This window comes from Podarcis gaigeae (genome assembly GCF_964106915.1).
Source record: "Podarcis gaigeae genome assembly, chromosome: 1".
Classification (NCBI taxonomy): domain Eukaryota; kingdom Metazoa; phylum Chordata; class Lepidosauria; order Squamata; family Lacertidae; genus Podarcis; species Podarcis gaigeae.
The window spans coordinates 134,873,614-134,896,607 of NC_139678.1; the positions used below are offsets into that span (position 1 = coordinate 134,873,614).

At 43.1% G+C, this 22,994-nt stretch overlaps 1 protein-coding gene across 7 annotated transcripts in view; it reads left to right on the forward strand.

Annotated features, from left to right (window-relative positions):
* Positions 1–22,994, forward strand: part of FN1 (fibronectin 1) — a 75,142-nt gene that overhangs the window by 36,015 nt on the left and 16,133 nt on the right. For 4 of the 7 annotated variants that reach the window (XM_083702639.1, XM_083702641.1, XM_083702642.1 and 1 more), the window contains exons 21-32: positions 1,618–1,884; positions 5,452–5,546; positions 6,575–6,743; positions 7,766–7,852; positions 9,277–9,468; positions 13,887–14,069; positions 15,007–15,096; positions 15,596–15,865; positions 17,428–17,544; positions 18,608–18,772; positions 19,864–20,019; positions 21,210–21,323. In XM_083702639.1, the coding sequence (XP_083558765.1) occupies positions 1,618–1,884; positions 5,452–5,546; positions 6,575–6,743; positions 7,766–7,852; positions 9,277–9,468; positions 13,887–14,069; positions 15,007–15,096; positions 15,596–15,865; positions 17,428–17,544; positions 18,608–18,772; positions 19,864–20,019; positions 21,210–21,323 (1,905 nt within the window). Of the gene's footprint in view, positions 1–1,617; positions 1,885–5,451; positions 5,547–6,574; positions 6,744–7,765; positions 7,853–9,276; positions 9,469–12,415; positions 12,689–13,886; positions 14,070–15,006; positions 15,097–15,595; positions 15,866–17,427; positions 17,545–18,607; positions 18,773–19,863; positions 20,020–21,209; positions 21,324–22,994 lie in introns of all 7 variants that reach the window. The other 3 variants (XM_083702637.1, XM_083702638.1, XM_083702640.1) reach the window with 1 other exon arrangement.

A 22,994-nucleotide genomic window follows, 5' to 3' on the forward strand; every position in this document is an offset into this window, starting at 1 on the left:
GGATGTTAGTGGCCAGGATAGTTCAGCAAGAGAATTTCTTTATCAAAAGCTGCTTTTCTGGTTCAGGAGTTCCTTCCAACTGAACTTCAAACTTCCTTTTTTTGAGACCATGAGTTGGTGGTGGAGACTGTTGAATTAAATATTGTGCACATAACATAGGCACTCACACCTAACCTTTAGTGAAGGATTATTGGTCACAGACACTTTCTTTGTAAAACTCAAAACACGTAATAATGCAGAATGTCAACATGATCTTGTCAGGGTAAAGCAAAATAGCAATCTACTGTGCTGTCATTGTGATACAGTTTTAAAATTGTGTATTTTGAGGGCAGTGATGGACCAGATCCGAAATGTAGTGCTGAGTACAGCTATTCTTAATAGGCATGGCTTGAGCTGGTAACAGGTGTCTGCAACTGTGCTTTCCATTCATTATGATCAGGACCAGAATTGCTTCATCTAAACCACATTTTGAAAAACATTCACATAAATCCTGTGATATAATTGAAATACCCGTATTTTTCGCTCTATAAGACGCACCAGACCACAAGACACACCTAGTTTTTGGAGGAGGAAAACAAGAAAAATAAATATTCTGAATCTCAGAAGCCAGAACAGCAAGAGGGATCGCTACGCAGTGAAAGCAGCAATCCCTCTTGCTGTTCTGGCTTCTGGGATAGCTGCACAGCCTGCATTTGCTCCATAAGATGCACACACATCTCCCCTTACTTTTTAGGGCAAAAAATACAGTATATGGGAAAAGAGAACAGACAAGATTTCCCAATGAATAACCCCCCCAGTCCTTCAAGATAACTAGTCCTTCAGACCAACTGAATGCTTGCTTATGAAATCTATGGATTTCATCTATACAACAAACATATATAATCACAATTTATTTTAAAAGTTTTGGAAACATACAAGTATTGCCTCTTGGCTATGCAATGAAGGGATAGAACTGTAGATTTTGTGATCATGGTTGTTAACTGCTGTAACTAAAGACATTCTGCATCTGGGGAACAGTACAATAGTTGGCACAGTATGTGTTTATATAAGAAACAAACCCAAGGAAGGAAGATTAGGTACCTGCGCCCCTTTAAAATACCTCTAAATATCCAGGTGCCAACTTGGATAAGAGCTTAGATTCCAGTGGCTCATAAGACCTTAAGAAGAGACTGCTGGATCAGGCCACTGGCATCCAGTTCTTACAGAGGCCAACCAGATGCCTGTGGGAAACCAGGGTGCAGGATTGGAGCAGGAGAGCACCATCCCATCCAGTGGTCCTCAGCAACTGGTATTCTAAAGCATTACTGCTGCCATGATGGCTAGCAGTCCTCAAGAGCCCCATCCACCATGAATTTGTCTAATCCTCTTTTAAAGCCACCAAGATTGGTGGCCAACACTGCCTCCTCTGGGAGCAAGTTCCGCTGTGTACTTTCTTTTATCTGTTCTTATCTTAACTTTTGGCAAAATATGTGAGGTCGCTGTTATGAAATAAATACTGACTAGTGGTAGCAGTAGCAACTGTTGTGTGAAGCCTTGCTCTATATGTTTGGGGGGGAGGAGGGAAGAACAATGGCTTCCTAAGAAGATGTAAAATGTTTGTTTGGCTTTCCCTTCTAGGACTGGATGGCCCAACTAACCTGCGTTTTGTCAATGAGACGGACTCTACTGTGCTGGTGACCTGGAGGCCCCCTCGTAGCCGCATTGCAGGATACCGGCTTACTGTGAGCCTCACAACAGGAGGGCAACCCAAAGAGTTCACCGTGGGGCCATCAGTCACCAGATACCAGCTGAGGAACTTGCAGCCTGGCTCTGAGTACACTGTGTCCCTAGTGGCTATCAAAGGAGACCAGCAAAGCAACCCGGAAACAGGAATCTTCACAACTTGTAAGCAAGAAGCCATTTTGGATATTGTTTCAGTTATCCTGATATTTCCCAGGCTTATGATGAGGTTGTGTCTAAAAAAAGAGAGAGAGAAATTTATTAGTATAGAACATGAAGCTGTGTGTGAAGTTACACGTAGTAAGGTTTGTAGTTGTGTGTGCTGAGGTACCTGCTATCATCAGTGGAGTATAATAATAATAAATCTGCCAGCTCCTCCCTGTGCCCTAATACTACCAGATCACCTTCCATTAGCATTGGAAATTGCCACCCATTTTTTACTCCTTTACTCCAGTCTTCCATTGGAACCTCCTTAAGATCAGTAGCTAAAGTGGCCAGTACAAAAGGCAAAGGAGTGGGTCAGGGTCCCTTTCGTTCCTTGGTATTTTGAGCATAGCTTCTGCCTAACACGTTTTGGGAATTACTTACCTGTTGGTTGAAGAGAGAGTTCTAAGCTTTGGTTTCATATCATAGCCTGTAGTAATCTGATGACCACAGCGCTTCAAGATCAACCTTGCTGGATACATATTGCCACCTTGCGTGGTGAAATGCAGATTTCTACCACAAGATCCAAAAGCCATCTTGAAGTGCAAGAATCATGTGAATTGCCTGACTCTGCTGTGATAGACAGAATTAATGGTTGGATGGCCATCTGTCACGGATGATGTGATCCAGCCATCTGAGCATTGCAGATTGGCCATGCAATAGCAGCTCACCTGGGGCTCAGTAAATCTCCTGGTTTTGTTGCCTTCCTGGCATTGCAAAAACAAAGCATGGGATTAGGTTTCTCCCTCAGCGGCTAGTGTGGTGGGTCAGAGTAGCACTGCCACCCTCCCAGCGTCAGGGTGGCGGTGATGCACTGTTGGAGCCAACTTGCATGCCACAATATGGGACTTGTAGGCTGCATTTGTTTTGGTGGGTCACAAGTTATGTAGACCTGAGTAGACTCTGCTGCTCACCTGTAGGTGGTGTCTCTGCAATTTGTTTTGAGATGAGACTAAAGCTTCAGGCTGATTCCAAAGCTGAGTTGATCAATGACACAGCACATGTACAAAAGAGCCATATTTGGTTCAGACTTTTAGAATATTTGGTTTAGAAACTTCCTGATCTTAAAACTGCTGCTTTGGTTTTTTATTAGTTGTCCGCTGGCTTGTATCTGTTCCAAGTTAAATGTACCTGATAACCAGGATCTAAGTTACATACTTATTAATACTCTAATATTGCTTCCAGTCCCCCCCCACCCAGTAGAGTCATTCTGGTCTAGCACTACTGGAAGTGATAGCAGGCTGTGACTCAGATGTGGTGTGACGCTTTCACCAGAAGGAACCAGCGACAGATTTTAGAAGTTGTCACCCTGTCATCTGTGTGGGAGAGATGGACACACTTGGTATATAGGTGTCTTTTTAATATAGCTTTTGATTCCTGGGCAGCTGGCTACATTTTTATACTAGCTCAGCTGGCTCACCAGACCTAACTTTGGAGCCACATCCTAAGTCTATTTAATTAAGTGCATTTGGGTGTATACTTAAAGTTGCTACTACACAACAGCCAGTGTGTCTTGCAGACATTCCTTCAGAGGCAGTTAATTAGGGATTTTTATCCCAAATTGGCAACATTTTACTTGTTTACAGAGGAAGGGAACCCGTTGTTTTGGTAGCCATGCGGTGTTGTTTTCTCTGCTGGGTAGTACTTTGAACTCACTTTGAAGCTGATGTAAATAATGAGATCCCTCTACTTTGCAAACTAGAAGTAATGCACAGTTCTCAGGCCCTATGTCGGCTGCTTCCAGCTTTGCACCCAGGAGCTGGTTTGGGGTTCGTATGCATTCATACACGTAAACGTGTTTTGTTGGAATGAACCATCTCCTTTGGTTAGCCCATGACCCTGAGGACCAGGTGGCAGGAAGAAGAGTGGCCTGGTTACTATGGCAATGACTAAATCGGCTTTGGCAGGCAAGAGTTGGGATGAAGTGCAAACTCTTTATCCTGGTACTAAAGAGTTGAGCGTGGCCTACTGAGCGCCGGGTGGGCTCAGTTTCTGGGATGGCTGCCTCCCTGTGCTGTCACAAGAACTCTCCTCCTCATGGGAAAGAAAGGAGGTGGTGGCAGGCATGGTAATAATGGTTGCAAAACAAAGTGGGGATAGGAAGGCCAAGGAGGAGGAATCTCAGGACTTCTGGGAAAGCCTGCTAAAGAGCTTGTGCTGCTATCAGGATGGGAAGACTTTGGGGGTAGAGGTCCTGGGCCCCCATTCAGCAAAATGAGGACAACTCTCAAACATAGCAGACCTGGCTTCTCACATTTTGTACACATTCCTGTCTAAAGAGCCCACCACCACCACCAGACCATCAAACCCAGAGCCTCAAATTACTTGACTGCACCATGAACCTGTGGAAGAGCTGAGGGAATGCTAAACCCTCTTTCCTTCTTATGGAGAGATAACTGCTGGGGGCATGGAATATGCTCCTATGCCTCTCTGGTTACCCACATAGCATGCTTAAAGACCATCTTTGTAGGAATTTGGGTTCCAGCTGACAGGACTAGAGTCCAGCTCTCTTTAATTAGGCCCACAGAGTTTGTAGACTACTCTTTATAACAGGACTAATTTCCTGGTGAGAATACCCACCTCCTGCTGCAAACTTTGGGACTGCCTCTGAAGACTCCAGTTGGTGCAGAATTCAGTGGCCTGGCTGCTAACCGGGCAGGACGGTTCCAGCATATACAGTGGTACCGCGGGTTAAGAACTTAATTTGTTCCAGATGTCTGTTTTTAACCTGAAACTATTCTTAACGTGAGGTACCACTTTAGCTAATGGGGCCTCCCGTCGCTGGCGTGCGATTTCTGTTCTCATCCTGAGGTAAAGTTCTTAACCCAAGGTACTATTTCTGGGTTAGCAGAGTCTGTAACCTGAAGTGTCTGCAATCCGAGGTACCACTGTAACTCCAATCCTGGCCCGACTGCACTGGCTGCCAATCAGTGTCAGAGCCCAACGCAAAGTGTTGGTTTTTGACCTATAAAGCTTTAAACAGTTCAGGACCACAATAGTCCAAGAACCGCCTCTCCCCATATGAACCAACTCAGACCTTGTGCTCAGATTCTCAGGCCCTTCTTTGTGTGCCTCCTCCTCGAGAGGTCCTTTTCTGGGGTGGGGTGTCCTTCCCAGGGAGGATCACCGGGCTCCAGCATTATATCTCTTTAGGCACCAGCCAAAGCCTTTCCTCTATAACCAGGCCTTTGGCCTTTCATTATCTGCAGCTTTTTAGGGTGTGATGTTTTTAATGTATTTCTCTTTCTTTTTGGTTTTAATGTACAGTATCTATGCGGGGTTTGACTAGTTGCTTGGTTGTAAGTCGCTTTGGGTTGCGCTGGGCAAGATAAGCGACTGGCAAATTAAATAAATAAACTAGTCCAAGGAAATTCCATACTACAAATAAAAATATTACAGCAACAGATGTTGTATGTGACACTCTTACAATATGAGGCAAAATATAAAATACAGTTCATGGTAAGCTGGCATCTCTAAGTGTCGTGATATTGTTTAAATGGGAGCTCTTTTTGTGATTTCATCTTACAGTACAGCCCTCAGGCTCTGTTCCTCACTATACCACTGAAGTGACAGAAACATCTATTGTTATTACCTGGACACCAGCTCCACGAATTGGGTTTAAGGTAAGAAAACAGCCACAAATTCCCACCCTACCAGTACTTCAGGTATCACTTAAACAGACATGAAAACCAATCTACCCCAGCAGGGGGAGAGACCCCTGGTTCAAAAGGGCTTATTACAATTAATGGCTCATGGCTATTTGAGAACTTGTAGTAGCAATTGATACACTGGCTGAACGCCATTTGTTTTAAGCCTGATGTAACAGATTAGAAGTTAAAGGAGGTGGCATTCCTTCAAAGGTTCCCGGAGCAGCTACAAACATTTGTTTATAACTTATAAAATCCACAGTTAAAAGTGGTTTGAATGTAATCTCCTAAGCAGCAAACAAAGAAGCAAAAATTAACAAGAAATCTCTCGCTCTCGCTCTCGCTCTCTCTCACACACAGCATCCTGATGAAATGAAGTTGTGAAAATGTTGTCTAGCATATGTTATCCTACTAATGTGGCCTTGGTACAAAAAGGGAACCTTGCTCCAGCGTGCATAAGATTTCATGTTTGGTGTTAATCATTCTTAGTTCTTGTGCCAAATATATATATATATATGTCCAGGCTGTGTTTCAAGAAAACTCTTAGATCTGAGCCCAGAATGAACAACTTGGTATTTCATTTGGTTGCAGATAGAGTTGTTGTGGGTTTTTTTGATAGAGTGGTTAAGAAGCCAAGGGAGAAGGGGCAGCAGAGGCAAGATGGTAGGAAAGGAAAGTCAGCAGAGAAACCGGAAGCTGTTAGAGCCACAGAACTCTTTCCCTTTTCCGCTCTGCTTTAGTCTGTGCTCTAGCATGAGCAACTATGAGTGCCTGTCATTTTCAAAAGGTTTCTCTGCAATACTGAGGGTTAGGTATCTGCTTTTCTGAAATGAAAGCCTGAAGTTCTCAGAAAGCTCGGGTTCCACCATGCATATATCTTTGCAGAATTCAACTCCTAATAGTTTTGATCATCCACATTAAGCTATACTGGTTTCTTCCCAGGAGTACATACTACAGCAGCCATTGTTAGCTGTGAATAATTCTTCATTCTTTTCCTACTGCAGCTGGGTGTGCGACCAAGCCAAGGTGGAGAAGCTCCAAGGGAGGTCATCTCTGAGTCCGGGAGCATTGTCATCTCGGGTCTGACTCCTGGGGTGCATTACGACTACACCATCACAGTACTCATGGATGGTCAAGAGAGGATCACACCCATCACCAAGACAATAGTTACACGTATGACATATTTTAACTATCACATAATGAACACTGCTTTTTTAGGCCAAAGATCCCAAAGACATTATCCCCCTCAGAAGTCTGTGGAATTATTTTGGAGTGGTTTCTTTGTAAAATAAATCAGGCAGATTTGAGTCAGTATATGTGGAAGAGGGGGTAGCACAGGTGTATTCCTACCACAGACAAGACTTGTTTCCTGCTAACCTGGGCCTGGTACATCCTGACACTTCCAGCAGACCAGCCCATAAGGATCAGACTGCCATGAGGTGCTGCTGGGCTTTGGTAGCCCACAACATGTCATGGCTAGCTTAGAGAGCAGGGGTCACTCCATGACCCAGAGAAAAAACCTTTTGATGTTTAGGTTTTAAATTTCCAGGTGGCTTTGGTGGTGCAAAATGCCTTCCATCAGCTTCAGCTGCTGGCCCCACCACCCCTACCCTATATGCACAGGGATATATTTGTGTTGTCTCTGCTCTGGTAACCTCTAGGTTAGGTTACTGTAATGTTTGAAGATGTTTCAGAAACTTTGAAGATGTTTCAGAAACTGCATATATTGGGGAATTCTGCAACCAGGTTGCTCATGATGGTCTGAGCACAGAACATCAATCCTGGCCTGTGTGCAGTGGCTGCCAGATGGTTTACTGGCCCAATTCAAAATGTTGGTTTTTACCTTTAAAGCCATATGCAGTTTAGGACCCAATGCTTCAAGGACTGTCTTTCCCCACATAATCTAATCTGCACCCTGCATTCCAAGGGAGGTGCAGAGGGTGGCAGCGCGAGAATAGGCTTTATCTGTGGTGTTTATCCATACCATACTTTCTGCTTCTCTTTTAGTGGGGTGGAGTTTGGGTCTGTTCTATTTATACATGTTATATGTATGTAGTTTGGGCTGTTTTATCATTGTTTTTAATGTTTTTTGTAAGTCACGTTGAGTTTCATTTTTGAAAAAAGCAACTAATACTGAAAACTCTTTCTGTTGCCCATCTAGTGAAATCTTAAAACAATGATTTTACTACTTACAGCTCTGTCACCACCAACCAACTTGGAACTTGATTCCAACCCCAAAACTGGAATCCTCACTGTCTCGTGGGAAAGAAGCACATCTCCAGGTATTTATATTGTGCATGGCTAGGAACTGCCCTTTTGACTGTGCAGCACTCTAGATCCTCAGCAATCCTGCTCATCTACTTGCTTGGTTTATACTAAGATGAGCTGTCATTTTGGGCATTGATAACCAGATACTGGATACATCTGTTATACAGTGGTGCCCTGCAAGACGAACGCCTCGCAAGACGGAAAACCCGCTAGACGAAAGGGTTTTCAGTTTTGGAGGCGCTTCACAAAACAAATTTCCCTATGGACTTCCTTCGCAAGACGAAAGCCCATAGGGAAATCTCCAGGACAGCGGGGAAGCGCAGCGCGTCTTCCCCACTGTCCTCGGACCTCCTCTGAAGGCTGGCGGTGGGGCGGAGAGACCTCCTCCCACCGCCAGCCTTCGGATGGCTGCTCCAAAGGCTGACGGTGGGGCGGAGAGACCTCCTCCCGCCGCCAGCCTTCGGAAGACTCTTCCAAAGGCTGGCGGTGGGGCGGAGAGACCTCCTCCCACCGCCAGCCTTCGGATGGCTGCTCCGAAGGCTGACGGTGGGGCGGAGAGACCTCCTCCCGCCGCCAGCCTTCGGAAGGCTGCTCCGAAGGCTGGCGGTGGGGCGGAGAGACCTTCTCCCCGTGCCAGCCTTCGGATGGCTGTCCTGAAGACTTGCGGTGGGAGGAGGGTTTTCCTTCCCACCGCCAACATTCAGAATGCTGTTCTGAATGTTGGCGGTGGGGAGGAAAAACCCTCCTCCCACCGCAAGCCCTGGGAACAGAGGAGAAGCGCTGCGCGCCTTCCTCTCTGTTCCCGTACCTGTCCTGAAGGCTTGCGGTCGGGAGAAAAGCCCTTCTCCGCACCGCCAGCCTGGCAAGCGGTCTCCATAGGAACGCATTAATTGATTTTCAATGCATTCCTATGGGAAACCGTGCTTCACAAGACGAAAAACTCGCAAGAAGAAAAAACTTGCGGAACAAATTAATTTCGTCTTGCGAGGCACCACTGTAGTGCCATTTCTAGTACAAAGGGAAAGGAGGGCATTTTGAAAAAGAATAGCACCACTGAAATCTGCCCACTAAGAAAACAAGGAGGGTAAGAATATGGTAACTCTTCTACAACGTATTGCATTTCTTTGTGAATGCCCCCCCTCAAAGCTATCAAACACCTTTAAAAGGTTGTCTTCCACAAGATTTGTGTTAAAAATAATGTCTTTAGCAGAAAAATGGAAAATTAACATAAGTCTACAAATGGAAACATCAGAATGCTTCATACTTGCCCCACATTCTGTGAAAACAATTATGTGTCACAGGCAATTGGAGGTGACCGTCTTGCTGTCAGATTTCCAGGTTTTGTGACCATTTCACATCTTTAAATAGCTGTGCTCCTGTCTAGTTTTAAGGAAGCACAGTATAAGTGCCAACTAAGCCCTTTACTTCTGTACTTTAGATGTAACTGGATACAGAATTACTACTGTCCCTACAAATGGACAACAAGGTTTCACTCTAGAGGAAGAAGTTGATGCTGAACAGACATCCTGCACCTTTGAAAATCTGAGTCCTGGAGTGGAATACAATGTCAGTGTTTACACAGTCAAAGATGACCAGGAGAGCTCACCCATCTTTGAAACCATCACACAAGGTAAAATTTAAAAACTGAGCAGCAGATTTGACAAATTTCACAGGGAGCCGTCCTATAAATTTCTGTACTTATGAAAGCTGTACCTGAACATCTTTCGGTGAAGATTTTTCATTGGTTGTGTGTATGTTTATTTATAAATAAATCCTGTTCATTTCAGTGCGATTTACTTATAATTAGGATCACAGCCCTGGACACCAAGACAAACATACTTGCTCATTCCATATGGTTTTTATACTATTGTCTTATTTTGTATAGGTATACAACAGTGGTGAGCAGATTGGCCTTGGATTCGCTGCCTCTGACTCAGGGGAAATGGATCACTAAACATTTTGGTTTATTCATATGTTACATTTTGTGTGGGTTTCCGTGTTGCTGTATCAAATCTAGACAAATCAGATCAAGCGCCAGTTAATAATGGTCAGAGGTGTGAAGAATATTTTAGAAAATAAGGTTCTTATTTGTTCAGGTGACATTGCCCATTGAAAATCAACAGTGCTTGAGGTTTAGAAAGATTCTGGTGGAGGACCAATGTTCTCTGCTGCTGGATAAGCTCACTCAAGAGTCAAGTGTACTGTCTCTGTATTGAGCTGTTGCCATGCTGATCCCAGATATCATGAAATACAAAATGAGCAAGTTGATCCAGTTGATCCCTAGTAAAATATTAAGCCTTCGTCTGTGTTTACTCAGATGTTAGCCCTACTGTATTAACAGTGAGACTTGCTCACAGGTAAATGTGCATATGATTGCAGCTATAGACCAAGAAAAAGTATCTCTTTGCTCTTTTTTATGCTCAGAAGTATGTGTTATGACTGAAAATGTACACCCTGCCCTTCTTCTGTTGTAGAAGATGATGGCCTGGGATGTCTCAGTCTAGCCTTGTGCTTGTAGTGCTGTAAAACCCCAAACCTGTCATTATGGGATTTTGTCTTATCCCCCCCCCCCCATGGCTCCCAGCTCCCGTGTTTCACAGATGCTTGCCATTAACACTGCTTGGCATTTTTGTGCTCTTGTTGAGTCTCTCTTTGCTCCTATGGGCAACTAACACCCTGGTTTGAGTTAATTCAACAATCAGGTCCTTAACCCAATGCCACTTTCTAACACAAAGAAGCACTGGGGAAAAACTTTTGTATGTCTTTAGTGCTTTCTTTACAGGTGATATGGTAAGCATATCCCACAAAGATAAGTGGTTATTTGCTAGAAAGTTGATACTTTCTTTTTCAGTTCTGCTCAATGGTTTTCCATAACAGAATGGGAAAAGGTTCTGAAATTATTAAACCAATGTTTTGCACCAGATGTAGACCACCTTTGAAAGATTCCGTATCAATTTAAGAATTGTATACTCCTCCCACCAAAGAAAACATAAAACACACATTTGCCCTGAAACAGGCTGTGTCCCTTTGCCCATCCTTCCCATCCCTCTATAGTATAGTAGCACATAACATATTTTATGTAAGCGCCTCATAACTCTGCTTACATTCAAAGACATTCTAAGGCCAAGTAAGACTTATGAGCAACAGCTGTAGCAAAGCTGGTTGATAGATCACTCTAGGAATAGAGTCATACCTCACTTTGTCTTTGAATGTAAGCAGAGTTATGAGGCGCTTACATAATCACCAGGCTGTGTAATATATACTATATGTAGGGCTGGATGTACAAAATCAATATTTTGTCTTTGAATGTAAGCAGAGTTATGAGGCGCTTACATAATCACCAGGCTGTGTAATATATACTATATGTAGGGCTGGATGTACAAAATCAATATTTTGTTTCAGGGTGATTAGCCCATGAAAACAATTTCAGGTAAAGGAACATGTCTCATTCATTACTTAGACTAGAACCCCTTGCCATTTTTAACTTCACAAATGACAATTCTGTAAGGATGGCATGTTTTATGTTTCAGACTGCTGTACTGTACACAGTTACCTGGTGGGATTAACTCCGAGTAGGATTATGTTTCAGTCTTTCTAAAAGTTTGCACTCAGAAAAGAATGGCTTTGTTAGATACTGAAGTTGATAGGAGTGAACGTCTGTAGTGCAGGTCCAAAAAGCAGGCATGAAAGAAGCAATATTAGTCCCGTTACGATAATAATAATTTATTATTTATACCCCGCCCATCTGGCTGGGTTTCCCCAGCCACGCTAATGAATCCATTAAAAGTGTTTGAGCCACTTGATCACCATCCTTAGCCGCTCTTTTTTTAAAGTGTCTTCTCGGTTGTGTACTGGTTGGCAACTTTCCCCACCCGTAAGACTACAGCCTTCTGGTCTGTGACATGACGCATAGAAACGGTTTCCTCCCCACTTGATCCTAATTGAAAGTAGAATATTTAACCAAGGCAATTGTTTTTGAGTAATACTGCATCTGGCAAAACAATCTTGAACCTGATTATCTGTGTGGAACATGTATAACCCAGGCAAGCTGTCATTAACCACTAATGATTTGTACAAGGAAAACTTGGTACGGGCAAGCATATGTGTTAGTTGGAGAAGCAAACTTTTAAGACTGTGGGGCTCAAGCGTTGGTTGACAGGGTCTCATACCTTCCTGCCAATTTGATTCCCCCCGCCCCCCCAGAGATGGGCTCCTTTGTTGTTTTACATATGCTGGAGCAGGTGCCATTTTGCTCCATCCTAAAAACATATTTGCTGGTAGAGTGTTTCATGAGAATTGGCTGCAAATCCTGAAGAACATCTCTAATGACATTCAGAAGAGATGTTTTGCAGGTATTGTAAGAGGGTTTAGCTATCTAACCCATTGCTGTACGTTGTAAATGCTGGACTTGCTTTTCGTAGGGAAATATCACATATCACCGTAATTACTTCGCTAGTTCTTCACTTTTAATTCACTGCTGAATTCACTGATGATCACTGCTTTTTCTCTCTCTTCCTTCTTGTTGTATTTTGCCTCCGTTTGTCTTTGGCTCCCTGTTTTGCTCTGTAACACAATAGAGGTGCCCCACCTCACTGACTTAAGCTTTGTCGACGTAACTGATACAAGCATCGGCCTGAGGTGGACCCCACTAAATGCCTCCACCATTATTGGCTACCGCATCACAGTAGCTGCAGCAGGAGAAAGTGTCCCCATTTCTGAAGATTTTGTCGACTCTTCAGAGGGACACTATACGGTCACAGGCTTGGAGCCGGGCATTGATTATGAGATCAGCGTAATCACACTCATTAATGGCGGAGAGAGTGCCCCTGCTACGCTGACTCAGCAAACTGGTGATTGTTGAAGAACCTCCTGTGTTGAGAGGACTGTTTCATGCTGTCACTAGCTGCTTGGACGACTGGTTTTCTCAGGGGAGAAATGGGCCTCTTGCTTTGTTTAGGGAGAGGTGGCCAGGGGACATTTTTGGAAGTTCAATGGGAACAGATATACAGCATTATACACATAATTTCCTTTTAGCATTTCCACCAATTTGAGGTTGAATCTTGCATCTCAATACCAGGTTGCCAAATCTTGCCAAATTCTCAGGGGATGATAATTTATTTGGCTTTTGCAATTCTATCTCCTAATGTTTTTGTGGATAGAAAACATTTCTCTTTAACATTTCTTCTCACAGCTTTATTATCATTTCACAGTGCATATCTGAGCTGGGCTTGAACCCACATCTCAGAAGTTTCAGAACCTATGTGATGTATCCACATTGGCTCTCCTAGCCACAATGGAGATAAATGGAATAATCCAAATACAAAAGCAATATCTTGGAGTCCATTGTCCTAATCCTCACTTAGTGGCCCAAGTGTTCAAGTGATTTCCCCAAAATGGTCTGGGGAAGAAGGCATCCTCCAATCATGCTAGTGACAGGCATGGCAGTCTTTGAAACCTCTGTAGTGCATGTACAGAAAATGACCTGGGAGTTTGTTTTGCATGGAAAGACTAGTATGTTCACCTTAGTTGGGTAAGGCTTTATAACCTTTTCCTATGTAAGTAGTTGTAGAGTCCTAGAGACTTCACAGCTATTGTTCATCCTCCCATCTGTATGCATGTTAGTGTTATGGAAGTGGTGCCTTTTCCCGTCTCTGAGCTGCTGTAGAGCACATTGGGCCTCTCTGATTTGAGATGGATTGCAAGATCCATAGGCAAAAGACAACAATACAGGAACTCACTGTTTGTCTTTTTTCTTTTTTAAAAAAGTAGTATTATGGAATACATTTGGAATCCATAACAGTTTTGCTGAGAGGTTAAAGGTGCTTTACATCAGCTTTAACTGTGTAGTGAAATATTGAAAGATTACTGCAGCTTACTTTCGTGGAATGAAACATAGTTCAGTAGTACATTTGCATGGGTTTGATTTTGTAATGGATTCCTCCCCCCCCCCTCTTTTTTTGCATGGGATTGTTTGTATATTTTTGAAACACTATTGAATCGAATTCCGGTGCTTCTAAAATTACTGAAAATATTGTCCTTTAACCTCAGCTGTCCCTCCTCCCACTGACCTGCGTTTTACCAATGTGGGCCATGACACTATAAGAGTAACTTGGACTCCACCAACATCTATTGAATTGACCAACTTCCTCGTTCGTTTCTCACCTGTGAAGAAAGAGGAGGATGTTGCAGAGCTGTCTATCTCACCATCTGACAATGCAGTGGTTTTAACAAGTAAGAGACTGATTCATTGATACATTTTATCCAGTCATCAAACTGATATGATTTGATATTGGAATTGGTAGACTTTGGGGGAGTGTGTGGGAAGATGATTGGCTAGATGTCTACTTTAGACTCGTCACTCTCTATCTGCATTTTCTATGGCTATTTTTCATTTGTTTCCCCCTCAATTCACCAAATCTCATTTTGATGGCCTCTATTTCATTTTTCTCTTTGTAGTTACTACTTTAAACTCTATGCAAAAAGTCTTATGAGAAAATCATGTACTGGAAGAAACATGTTGTATTAAATTATAAATACACAGTCGGGTAGCCCTGAAAAATTATGTTTTTGTTTGTTTGGAATTTATCCATCCCACAATAGAATATGAGCTCTGTCACCAGTACCTAAGTCCTGGTAGGCCAACAGTACATGACACATCTGACCCAGCCTAAACTCTCTGAAATGCTCTTAGGTTAAACATTTTCTGCTGGCAGTGTTTCTCATCTCTCCCAGACAGTGAAAATGAATGTCAGAATTAAAGAGTTGGTGCCATTTGTACTACACAATTTGCCAAGGCCTTGGTAGAAAAAATTAAAGAGTTTTGTTGATGGAAGTGGATATGAAAACAATACAAGCTTCAGAGCAGTAAAGAATATGGAAATTCTACCTGGAAATGCTTTGTGAATAAATGACAATAGGCAAACTGTCAGAGAGTGAGAAACTTGTTTTGTAGGCTGGAAAGATCCACGGGGGGGGGGGGACCAGCTTTTCCCCCAACATATAATGCTGCATGCTCAGGTAATGTAACATTTAGAACTTTGCTAAACAAAATAGCTGGAAATGACCATTTTTGTTTAGCAAAGGAGCTCTGCTGGGTAAAAAGCTGAGATTTGCAATTTTTTCTAGAGAAATTTAAATATCCTAAATCACTGCTGTTTTAACTCTTCAGATCTTCTCCCTGGCACTGTGTATTTGATCAGGGTTTACAGTGTATATGAACAACGTGAGAGTAAACCTCTGAGCGGAGAGCAGAAAACAGGTCTGTAGTATGACAAATATTGAAAATGTCTTCACTTTCTTTCTACTAGTTTTATTTCAAATGAGATTTGTGTGGTAGCAATTTATTAAGATTGTTCTGCTATTTCAGTTGTTCAAAAATATTAAGGATTTTGAAATTTTTTGTGTAGATTTTGCTTTAAAAATTGGTCTTAGCAAGCCAATTTTAGAAAGAACTATCATGCCATGATGGCTCTGTTGAAGTTGGTCCAATACAATTTCATAACTTCAGGACTCCACATTCATAGCCCTATCTGCTGTTGTTATTCCTCCCCCTTTCAGTGGAGGAAGGGTTTGGTGTTTGAACAACCTATTATGGCCCACATCTTTCAGAGCTGTGGTTGATGGAACTTTGGTTTGTCTGAATGTTTCCTATCTATTTTAATATATATCCAATGTATATGCATGCTTTTTCTACAAAAAACGACATTGACTTTACTGTTCAGCTGGTTTAAATCTCCTTTATTTTCCTATGAAAATAGGTCTTGATTCCCCAACTGGGCTTGATTTCTCAGAAATAACAGCCCATTCTTTCACCGTCCATTGGATTGCTCCTCGTGCCACCATCACTGGCTACAAAATACGCCATTCCCTTGAGCAAGGGGGAAGCAGACCCAAAGAAGTCCGCATTGCTCCATCTCGCAATTCCATCACACTCACTGACCTGGTTCCAGGGTCTGAGTATGTGGTGAGCATTTCTGCATTCAATGGCAAAGAGGAGAGCTTGCCTTTGATGGGACAGCAAAGTACAGGTAAGACCTAGACAAAGAAAATAAAATACAGCTTTTAAGTTCTTGAGACCAGGTCACAGAGTTAATTGAAATGGAACACATAACATCAGATATCTCCCTTCTTGAGCTCTAACAGCTCAGGGGAAGAAATCGAGTCAAGAAATTTCACAACGGATTGCAAGTGAGGCATTGACCATATAACAGTAAGAACCTACAGGTTTACTGGATGGTTTTGAAGAGTTATAGGCATCATTCTCCGTTTTATTCTGCTTCTGCTACTCAGGGAGTTGTGGAAGGGACTGCAGCCAACTGCTAGGAACCTAGTCTCTTCATCCTTTCTGAGATTTCCTCAGGCACATTTTCAACCCTATCAGTGTGGCCTCCAGAACTAGAAAGTTTTGGCAGATGTTAAGAAAAGACTAGAAAACAGAACTAAACAATATGCAGCATATGTACACGATGCTGAAAGCAGCAGCTTCGTGTCTCTTGCTACTCCCAGAAACATGGAGGCAAAATATGTGACATTGTATAGAGTTTCCCAATCCCTTCAGACACACGCAGCACAGTGATTTTTCAAGTTGCTGCATTTTTGAAAAAACAGCATTTCTGGATAAAGTAAAAGAGAGTAAGCAGGACTTATAGCAGAGCCAGCTCTACAATTGGCGCACTGAGGTGGCAGCCTCAGGCAGCAGAAACCTCCAAGGCGGCAGCCCCACCAGGGCCCCTCTGTCGCTGGTGCAGAAGCAGTGCCAGTATCGGCACCAATTTCAGATGGAATTGTGTGAGATCATGTGGAGCATGCAAAGATATCTTATGATTTTGGCCAGATCTTGCTTGAAATTGATGCCAATGCCGGGGTCACTTCTCTGCCAGCAGCAGAGGTGGCAGGGCAGGTGGAGAAGTGGTGGCCGCAGTGGCAGGGCATTTGCCTCAAGCGGTGAAACAGGACATGCCGCCCCTGACTTTCAGTGACTTTCAGTGTTTTATATTGTCTGCTTTGGGCCATAGGTTTTCAAAGTGCTGAATATCACAAGTCCAGTACCCAATTCCATGCATTCTTGGTACAATCACAGAATCAAAACCCAATTGAAGATTCAGATACGGGTTTAAATGGCAGCTTTCTAGTGGGCTTGCAGGGTGGTGCTTGGCTAGCTACTTTCCTTCAGAATTATTTCCGCTCCAATAAACTGCAAGTGCTAGTGATGCATCTCAGAGGGGGAATACAATGATGAAACATTGCCTGCCTTGGAACCAGTGCAGAAAATACCGTATTTTTTGCACCATAACACTCACTTTTTTCCTCCTAGAAAGTAAGGGGAAATGTCTGTGCATGTTATGGAGGGAATGCCTACGGGTGGCATGCCTACGGATTTTCCTCCTCTAAAAACTATGTGCGTGTTATGGTCGGGTGTGTGTTATAGAGCGAAAAATACGGGTAGTTCTAAAATACTACCTTGTCTAGAAAGATGTCTCCAAAAGGAATCTAAAAGCTTTACTGGGCAGTTGCACTGTACAGTATGACATGTGAACTGAGAGGATGTGGAATATTCCTAAATTTCCCTTTCTTAAACCCTTCTGTCTAGTTTCTGATGTTCCAAGAGATCTGCACGTTACTCCCACTGGCCCCACCAGCCTGGTCATCACCTGGGAGGCTCCTGCCGTTACCGTCAGATACTACAGGATCACATATGGTGAAACAGGTCAGTGCTAGGTGGTCTTAATACCTCGTATTAGAAGTTAAAGCAAGACTCTGGAGGCAAGGTTTTAAGTGACTTAAAACACTGCAACACTTTGAATGACTGCTGTGGCTCTGATAGACACTGGATAATTACAATTCAAGTACAAGTTAGAAGGGAGGTAAAAGGGATCAGAGCTACTGGCACAGCCCTGACAGCTGCATGTTCAAGGGAAAGGGGCTGATGCTTACACAGAGCATCTTGTGGGTATCAAACCCCTTTCACACTAACACTAAAAAGATGAATGTCAGTGGTGGGGGCTGTATATGTGTGGGAGGGGACATTAGTGTACCCCTTAATTTAAAAGTATTGAAAACTTAATATTTTAGAGGACTTTTTCTGCACCTGTTGGTCTGTCATCATTATACACAATATTAATTGGTACTAAACACAACCTGAGACAGTTATCTTCATGGGTTTCCCAAAGGCAGTCCCACACCATGTGCATTACAAGGATCTAATTTAGGCATCCTGGTGGCATTTATTGCCATGTGCGGATTGTAATGCTACTTTCTATGTATTTTATACATGATTGTTTTATTACTTGTTAATTTTTCTGCAAATTGCTTTGAACCCTTTTTGGGGATAAAGACCATTTGCAAATTTAGTTATTAAATTTGATCTGCATGTCACTCCCACTGGCCCCACCAGCTTGGTCATCACCTGGGTCAGGAGTGCCAAATTGAATAAAATAATGGATCACTTGATGTGGTGCACACACACCATTTGAATGGCAATGCCCATCAACTTCAGAGGGGCAGCCCCCTCAAATATTTTAGGGGGGCCCAAGACCCCTTGGCTCCTAGGTGTTGGCAGGATAGCTCATTTGGTAGAGCATGAGACTCTTGATCTCAGGGTGGTGGGTTTGAGCCCCACTTTGGGCAAAATAATCCTGCATTGCAGGGGGTTGGACTAGATGAACCTCATGGTCCCTTCCAACCCCGCATTCCATTATTCTATGTACTACCACCATCGTCATTTTAACAACAGCTGTGAGCTTTTGACCATCTTGTGCTATTGCTCATAGGTGGCAGTGGGCCTGTTCAAGAGTTCACTGTACCTGGACATGTTTCCACTGCAACCATCCCTGGACTTAAGCCTGGAACAGACTATACCATCACTGTGTATGCAGTCACTGGACGTGGAGACAGTCCTGCCAGCAGCAAACCAGTCACTGTCGACTACAGAATAGGTAAGACCAGGACAAATGGACATTTAAGAACTATTTATTCCATCTGCTCACTTTTTTTTTTTAAGGGTGGGAGAGCAAACCAAATTATTCACCCCTCTGGCTTAATTCAACAATTCTGTCCATCATGCAAAAAGACTTCTAACCCATTTAAAACGCTTGCATCTTGCTTTTTGATGAGCTTGAGATTGCTGGCAAAAACTATGGGTTTGTTTTCTACAACTCCTTGATTTACATCAGGATGGCAACACAACAGTGCTTTCCATTGTTTGAATCCAAATACGTTGCAAATGTGGCAGGCAGTAAATGTTGGCGTTCTTATTCATCTAGTTTCCAGCACTGGCCAGTCAAATGCATCTGGAAGACCAATCCCCAAAGGAGAAGGGCAACAGTGGCCCCTTGTCTTCTTCCACATGTGAGATTTCACTATGTTGTGGTCATGTGGAGCCTCTATTCAATTATTGTAGAGCATGGGAGAGGCTTACACGGGATAGGTGAGGTTGAGTGGGTGGAGCCAAAGGAAAGTGCAGCATCAGTGATTTGGCAGAGGAGCAAAACTTTAGGTCCCTCATGGTGGCAATCCATGGTTTTAAGGATTATGCCTGCTCCGAAAAGTGGCTAACACAGCCGCGTCATGGAGAAACAAGGCTCTGGTGTTATCACTGCAGGTTCCATATTAAATTCAGAATATTATTTAGTGTCGTTGAGAAATGTCTTCTAACTGAGTTACTTTAGGCCTTGGAGGACCAACATGGCCACACTTCTGCTGAACACAAGGTGGTCAGTCTTCTCTAAGGTCTGTCACAGAAGCCAATGAGAGAAGAAGAAGAGTTTGGATTTGATATCCCGCCTTTCACTCCCCTTCAGGAGTCTCAAAGCGGCTAACAATCTCCTTTCCCTTCCTCCCCCACAACAAACACTCTGTGAGGTGAGTAGGGCTGAGAGACTTCAGAGAAGTGTGACTGGCCCAGCAGCTGCATGTGGAGGAGCAGAGATGCGAACCCGGCTCCCCAGATTACGTGACTACCGCTCTTAACCACTACACCACACTGGTGTACTGTAGAGATGAATGATTTTAATTCTTTTATGTGCAGAGATTGATACACCATCCCAGCTACAAGTGACTGATGTTCAGGACAGCAGCATAACTGTGCGGTGGCAGCCTTCTTCTTCCCCAGTTACTGGTTACAGAGTGACAGCTGTTCCCAAAGATAACCATGGTCCCACAAAAACCAGAGTTCTCTCTGCAGGTAAGAACAGTGCATACATAAAACTCAGAGAGGGACACCCAAGGGAAGGAAAAGTCCATAATGTAAGGCTAACTTACTAGCAAGCCAAAATGTTGGGTCACCACTGCACCTTCCCCATAGGCCAGCTTCTCTCTCTTGTGCTTTTTCAGAATGCACTAGCATGAACAGAAATAAAAAAAATTAAAAGCCTACAGGTCATAAGAAGCCTTGGCAGAATAACAATGTCTTCCTCAGTTACCAAAATGTTCCATGGAGTTCCACAAAGGGCTGAGATAACATGCTAAAATCAGTGTACATGACTGAGGCAAAACGTGGGCCCTGGAGAGGCACAATGGCCAGGACCTTAAGAACCACGCAGTTAGTTCCACGTACCTAGGTGTGTTTGCATCTAATGCTAAATTATGGTATAATGCTCTATGCACAAGCTGGAATGAGCTTCAGGGAGCTGTGCCTCTCTTCTTCTCCCATCGCACTGATGTGTGTAAACCTAGGAATCATGGTTTATTACAGATGTTGATTCTTCCCCCATTTATACAAATCAAGTTCTACTCCGATTAGGAGAAACAGGAGGAGGAGCCCAAACCTGAGGCTTTGCTCAGGTTTGTTCTGGCTCATGCATTTAGTTCTAGGGCAGCCTCGCCCAACTTGGTGCCCCTCTAGCATGCCAGCTGAGAGTGATGGGAGTTGTAGTCCATTTAATAGTCACGCGAGACTAAGGCACTGTACATAAAGGTAACATCTTCTGGTCCAACATGGTGTTTAGTGTACCTCTTCTAGAATGACAGAACAAGTCTGCAGCAGTGGACAAGCATCATGGTCTTGAGATGTGTTGGCAACATCCTAAGAGTATTTTTGTAAAGATTGCAAATATTGTTATTCATCTTTAATTAGACATCTGATTTCCTCCTTGCAAATGTTTGTTAAAAAGCCCCCAGTGTATAATATATTTCATTGGAACTGGCTTATAAAGCAAAGAATTTCTGCATTTTTCATTCTGAAGAAATTTGAGTGTGGAATCCATTAACAAAGCATCTTTTGATCTGGAACTATTTGTGTTAATCTAGAGCAAGTCGCCTTTCCACTTGGAGCACAAATGAATACTTGCACAAGGGTCTCAGTTGTGACAGAATGAGGCCATCCATAAATAACGTTTCATTCCTGATTAATGTTTTATTGGCCTTTTGTTGCAGATCAAACTGAAGTTACAATTGATGGACTGCAACCTACAATTGAGTATGTAGTTAGTGTCTACGCCCAAGGTCAAAATGGAGAAAGCCAGCCTCTGGTTGAGACAGCTGTTACAAGTATGTATTTTTCATTTTCTTAGTTTTACAGCAGGAACACGGTGTCTCTGAATGCTTGAATTCACTGGACATATCTACTTTCAGAAATCTGTGCAAAACACAGAAAACAGCATCATTCCCACTGATACAACCTAGAGAGGCTGCTAAAACTCTGTTGCTCACCCCAGCCTCAGAAGATGTGCTTTGAGTATGGCTAAAAATGGTCAATGCAAAAAATGAAAAACCTTGACTCTTAATTGCTTTTAAATGTGTGTGAAACATTGTAGTTTCTATGGTAAGATAGTAAAGGTGACAGCTGGAGATTGCAAACTCCTTTTACATACTATCTGACAAGGATACCAATGCTGAGGTTGCTTTTTTCTTTTCTTTATTCCTGTCAGCAGCCTGTGGGGAAGTAAATAAGCAATAACAGTGAAATTAATTTAAGTCACTTGAAAGCATAAATTCAAAGTTAGAAATCTGCATATCAAATTTTGATGAAAAACAAAGTGGAGGAGGAGACTAGCTCTCTCTCTCTGCGTGTATCACAATCCAGCGTTTTCAACCCTGAAGTAAATCTGCACACTAACAATGCACATTGAGACACAAAGACTTCCTGGTGAATTCATCAGCTGGTGAGTTTTACTGCTTGCCATATGCTCTGTGCCCCACAGTAATACAGTCAGGATATGATATTTCCCTGTCCAAACACTCCGGCTGTGTGGGATCAACAGAGCTCTATTTGTCCCCCCCCCCCCACTCAATGTATTCACAGGAGAATGGGAAGTCTATGTGCACCTTCCATATCCCCATCCAGCCTTCCTTCCTTTGCCTGTACATATTGAACAAGCAGAATAGGGGGAGGATTGGATAATAATCTATGAAGAGCACAGCTAGATCACACCAAAGGTCCATCTTGTCCAGCATGTGCACAGGTGGCCAGCCAGATGCATCTGGGAGGCTCATAAGGAAGACGTGGGCAGTGTGAGCAGATCTTCTGTTTCCTGCTTAGGGAAGGAGAGGAGAGCAGGGCTCCATTGAACACCAGGGTCTCCTCCATGCACAGGTGCTGTGCCCATGAAGGGAGAAATTAACCAAGCTAAGAAAAGAACTCTGGAATTGAAAGAGAAACAAGACAGCATTCTGAAACCCCAGACTTGTGAAAAAGAAGTCACCTTTTCTATCTGGAAAGCATAGAAAATGCAGAACTCTAACATCACTTTGCTATCAATGGTGGCAAAATATGCAATCATTTGAATCTTCTTTTTAAATGAAAAGACTTCTCCTTGGCTCACGGAAACTGGCCGAGTGCTCAATTCTGTGCATACTTACTCAGCAGCAAGGTAAATTGTGTCCAATGGGACTTCCTCCCAAGTAAGTATGCATAGAATTGCAGTGCTAGTTTTTACCGACATCTTGAAAAGCGATCCATGCTGCTCTCTGCTGCCTAAGAGCTGCTTCCGATGTTACTGTTTAGGTACATGGAAGCACTCCCAGAAGTTACTTCTGTGTTTGCAAACATCCTGAGGAATGGAAGAAAATATATGAACTCCAGGACTTCTGAAGCAGCCCATGTCTATCCTGGAGCTGATACTAAGTCTTCCAACAGGCCTGTTTTCAGTCATGGAAACAGAATCATATGCTGAAATTGTTATATCAAAAGTAACATCCTGGTCTGCCAAATACTATCTT